The sequence below is a fragment of the Hemisphaericaspora subhashii genome (assembly GCF_019202705.1).
Source record: "Hemisphaericaspora subhashii strain CBS 10753 chromosome Unknown scaffold58, whole genome shotgun sequence".
NCBI lineage: Eukaryota > Fungi > Ascomycota > Pichiomycetes > Serinales > Debaryomycetaceae > Hemisphaericaspora > Hemisphaericaspora subhashii.
This window is the reverse complement of record NW_026057330.1, coordinates 112,167-116,682: the sequence shown is the minus strand read 5'-3', so window position 1 is coordinate 116,682 and position 4,516 is coordinate 112,167. Positions and strand designations below refer to the sequence as shown.

Sequence of the window (4,516 nt, the reverse complement as noted above, 5' to 3'; positions counted from 1 at the left end):
TGCCTCTAATCCAATTACACCTATCGTGATGAAGGCTTGCGGACCTACTTGTGGACCATGAACTCAAGTAATCGAGCACACAAACTTGCGGTGTCTCGGCCCTTGCAATGATTCCAGCAGAGTCATCTTCCATTTGAAGTGACAATAAGCAAATACCTATTTGATTACCTCTTCGCATTTCTGTAATAGACTAAGTTGCTGTATAGATATTGCGCTTCTCTCCTGTACCAACCTTTACCATCCCGGACTTGCTTTGCGTATCATCGATATACCTAGTAGTATAGATCCATCAAGTTCATAACAGAGGCTCCCATACCAATGGTCATCATGATGAGGATAAACCTCAACATCCAGGTCTACAGCCTCATCGATAAGAGTTCTTTTATACGAAAAGAGTTGAGAACCCTCTATTTTTGTAAGCTCACATATCACTTAATCTGCAATAACTGTTGTATACCACCAGACCTTGGTTATGCTATCCCTGTAGTGAACGCGATAATCCTGGTGCTACTTACTTATTACATTTATATAGTGGTGCGAATTTCGACAATACCCTCTATGCCCAGCAACATATGCGGCAGGTGTAGTACTAGAGTAATGAACTCGTGGTGTCGACGATCCCTGACCTGGTTGCAGCACCATGCTTGGTGTAAGTCTTACTGTAAGAATATGGGTGGGCGAACCGTACTTGAACAAGCTGTGGCGGAATTAAGAAAATCGGTTCAGCACCATATGATTGTGTTTGAGCTTACCGACTTATGCACACTGGTTCAGTTACTATACGGGCTACTAACCAAGAACAACTACAGAGAAGTAAGAATGATTAATCGAATTTAGCATGCTGACAGATATCCGAAATCTCAGTCACGGTTATAGTCATTGGTACAGTTGATTATATAAGACTATAAATAATTTAGTTTCAAGGGCTTTTCGTCCGCGGACATTTCGATTCAGTATCACGAGGTGTGTTTCCTGACTTTGACTTTCTTTATAATTTTCTTACTGCATAGTTAATTGCCTAACAAGCCCTTAAGCATAGTCACTCATAGACTAAGTTCTGCAGTATCATGGATCTCGAGACCAGATATGTTTTGTTTTGTTCTGAGGCTGGAATATGTGACTTCTCTGAATCTTTGACCCCCGTTGCTTTTGATGATGAATACCATGAACGAGAAGCTGCCCTTGCTGCTCGGTTGCTGGGAGTATCAGTCAATAAGGTAGGGGAAGTCAGTCTTCGTGATAGCCTACTGTGCCTTGATTCACCCTTATCATCCTGCATATCTATTTTGAGTTTCTTCAAAACTTCTTCCAGTTTGGGGGGGCGGTAGTTGGGTTTGGGTTTAGGCTCGTTGGGTTCTGAACTGCTCTCAGAATTTGTGGCTCTGCACAGACGGGGTATCTTAGCTTTGTGACTATGGCCTCTGCCATCTTTCGTTAGTGCAACTTTTCCAGGTTTTGCTTTAGGACGAGTTTGGTTTGATTCCCCTAGTTTTGGATGAAAACAGTATTTTCTAGGAGCACAAGATTCCACTGACTTAATTTGACCAGTTTGATCGGAGTCAGAATCTAGTGTGCTTTCTTCGTTTTCACTTGAGACAACAATGACTTCTTTAATGTTACTGGAATCTGGATGTACTACTGATATACGACCTGCCTTGGAAGTTCCTCTATTGTTGCTAAGTAGATGGGAAGAGGAACCCGAGGCTAAGCTTTGTAATTTTGAACTGTACGTGGTATTTCGAGGTCTTCCCCTCCTTTTGAGGTTTCGATTTTGTGCTAGTTGGCCTTGGGCAGGGATAGATACAGTGGCTGATGCAATTGTCTTGCCATTACCCCTATCTTTGGGAGAAGATGAGGGCACTCGATGCTTCTTTTCCGGAACGATTATAGCTTCTGTTATCTGAGGTTTGAAAAGTGGTCCAGAACAAGATACGTGTTCTTTGGGCTGTGGCAACACTGTAGTTGTATTTGTCTTTGATTGGTTAACAGAATCATTGGTATCGCTATTATCAAGACATTGGTTACCTCGCTTGCGACTACAAGTAACAATTGGTGCCTTCTCAAGCACTTTTGGGCTCTGCGTACCTTGAATTCTTCCCTTAGATACTGATAAGCCAGTACTTTTAAATTGATTTCTCACCGTAACTCTTAAAATATCACCTGAGTTAAAGACATCAGAAAGACAATAATCGGGATCTAAATCGCAAAGATCTGTATCTTGAAGTCCCTCAATCTCGAGCTTATCTTCATTTGGATATAATTTTTTGTATCTAGTATCAAGTTGTTCTTTAACTTCTTTAAGATCAATTGCTGGGTTTTCTAAATGTAAAAAACGTTTACAAACCAGTCGATCTATCTGGCTTGTTGGTTTATTTGCATAATTCAATGGAATAATGAGTATTTCTAACCTTATTTTGGTCATCTTTGTTTGTGGGAGCTATTTGGTATTAGTTTCACTTGTGGATCGCTTCTCAGATCACCCTGTAAACTTTTCTGAGGAGTCATTCAAGAATGATAATTATAAGAGAAAAAAAAAAAGAATGTGTGCGATTAACAGTCGGCTTTGTGCGGGTAATCGTCACTAAAGTAAAAAACGTTTCTGTTGCCTTTAGATGAGATGCATACATACTCTTATGCTTATACTCATGGGTTTTTTATATAGATCATACGGAGCTATTATTTCTATAACTGATTTTCTTGATTGTCCTTTTAATCAGCATTACCTATACGAACTCAAACTATCTACAAATCTACAAATTGTACTTGCTTTCAAAATGCGAGAACTGTTAGAGACCCCATTCCAGATAGAGGATTACACATGGTGTCTAGTTGTTTGTTTCCTATTTCTGTAGGATATTCAAAGCCCTAATTTGTACAAAAAGATACTCACTTAAGTCTCTGCCAGTATAGCTAGGAACATATGGTGTACGTAGTGTCCATCTCTCTCTCTTCGGTTTTTTTTGTTCGATCAAAACGGTATGAGGTTGGTGTTATTTAATGAAAAACAATAACGCGAATGTCGTGGAAATGATCCCTCCACCAAATGCAAAGAAATGCGATAATAAAATTCAGACAGAAATTATTTTTTTAACTGAGACAACAGACATTCATTTTCTTTTCAGTCTCATAAATCTTCATTCTTGAATAAACTTGCTTGGTTGAGTTGCAATCTTTACCGTACCCAATTTAATTCAAGAACGACTAAATAAGATCAAACAACACTGCCTTCCACTGCAATATGATTTGTGAAACTTTGTTTGTAAACTGATTCTATCAATCTAGATCATCGACCCCACAACTATCAATTTTCGAACTGAAAATGCTACTAAATTGAACTATTCATGGATTACCAACATCAGATGTAGCCATCGAGTATAATTATGAATAAGCATGTAATTTAATATTATTAGATTCAATTAGAGGGGGTGGCTATCAACAAAGAACTGACCTAATTACTTGGAACTTCAACAAGATAGTTCAAAAAATCAACCTATCGAACTCGATTTGGAGATTTGCTTTAGTTTAATAGTTGAATTCATTTACTAAAAGTGATAATCGTTACACAATGGAACAATTTAAAAATAAAAATGATTCATTTAGAATTTAACCAGGGCTACTATCTTCTCCCGTGGTACGTTGAATTAACTCAAAATAATATCATTCCACAATGAAATTTCTTTTCATATTTGCAGATGAAGAAGCAGAATTGTTTGGAGATTTCCAAGATAATATCGATGATGAAATTGAAGAGGGTGATAATCGTTGTATATGGTATCAAGTAGCTGAGTCTGACAGTGAACCTGCAAAAGCTAATATTCGTCAAAATTCCAATACAATTGACATTATATATTTCGGAAGTCATATTTAATTTGTTATCCTGTATCAGCTATTTACTTCGTATTATCCCAGTCCATGACAATACTTAAATGAAGATGTCTATCAAGCCATGTCGTAGTTGGCGTATCCTTCTAGGTCTACCTTCGATTACAACACGTGGATTATCCAAAACACTCTAAAACAGTCAATGTCACTTCGCGTACATGTATTCTAGTCACAACATGATGAATTGATCGCGAGGTCTGAATTGCTTATCAATTCGTCGTTCGGATTCAAATTAAAATGGTTCAAACAAAAATCTAGAGAATTCAGAGAATTTTGTTTCCCTATTGCTTTGTTTTTGGTGATTAGGAAGAAATATTATGGACTGGCAAGAAATCTATTGCCTTTGCTTTGAAATGATCGAAGAGAGGTAGAGTATTCCTTGCCTTTGGGGCCGGTTCGAAATTCCAGAAAGAAATATTCAATTATCTGAGCCAATTGGTTGTCTCTTACAATTGTTTAATCTAGACAATAGTATGATGCATATTTAAGTAAACTGGTCGGTCGGATCAATGCATTTTTTAACCCCCAACATGCAATCTAATTTGCTCCATTGCAGAACTCCATCAAGCAGAATATTGCTTTCAATGTGCTTATGGAATTTGCTGGGCCCCCTATTCATAGAGTTCGTGTACAC

General features: G+C 37.9%; 2 protein-coding genes across 2 annotated transcripts; one reads left to right on the top strand and one right to left on the bottom strand. All coding sequences in view use genetic code 12, as the record gives it.

Annotated features, from left to right (window-relative positions):
• Positions 1–1,039: 1,039 nt before the first annotated feature.
• J8A68_003911 (uncharacterized protein) lies at positions 1,040–2,422 on the bottom strand (the record flags this gene model as incomplete). The annotated part of the gene is made up of 1 exon (XM_049407815.1): positions 1,040–2,422. One exon carries the CDS (start codon positions 2,420–2,422, stop codon positions 1,040–1,042), a length of 1,383 nt encoding a protein of 460 aa, XP_049262847.1.
• A 1,245-nt stretch (positions 2,423–3,667) lies between these two features.
• J8A68_003910 (uncharacterized protein) lies at positions 3,668–3,868 on the top strand (the record flags this gene model as incomplete). Its single annotated transcript, XM_049407814.1, has 1 exon — positions 3,668–3,868. One exon carries the CDS (start codon positions 3,668–3,670, stop codon positions 3,866–3,868), a length of 201 nt encoding a protein of 66 aa, XP_049262846.1.
• Positions 3,869–4,516: the final 648 nt, after the last annotated feature.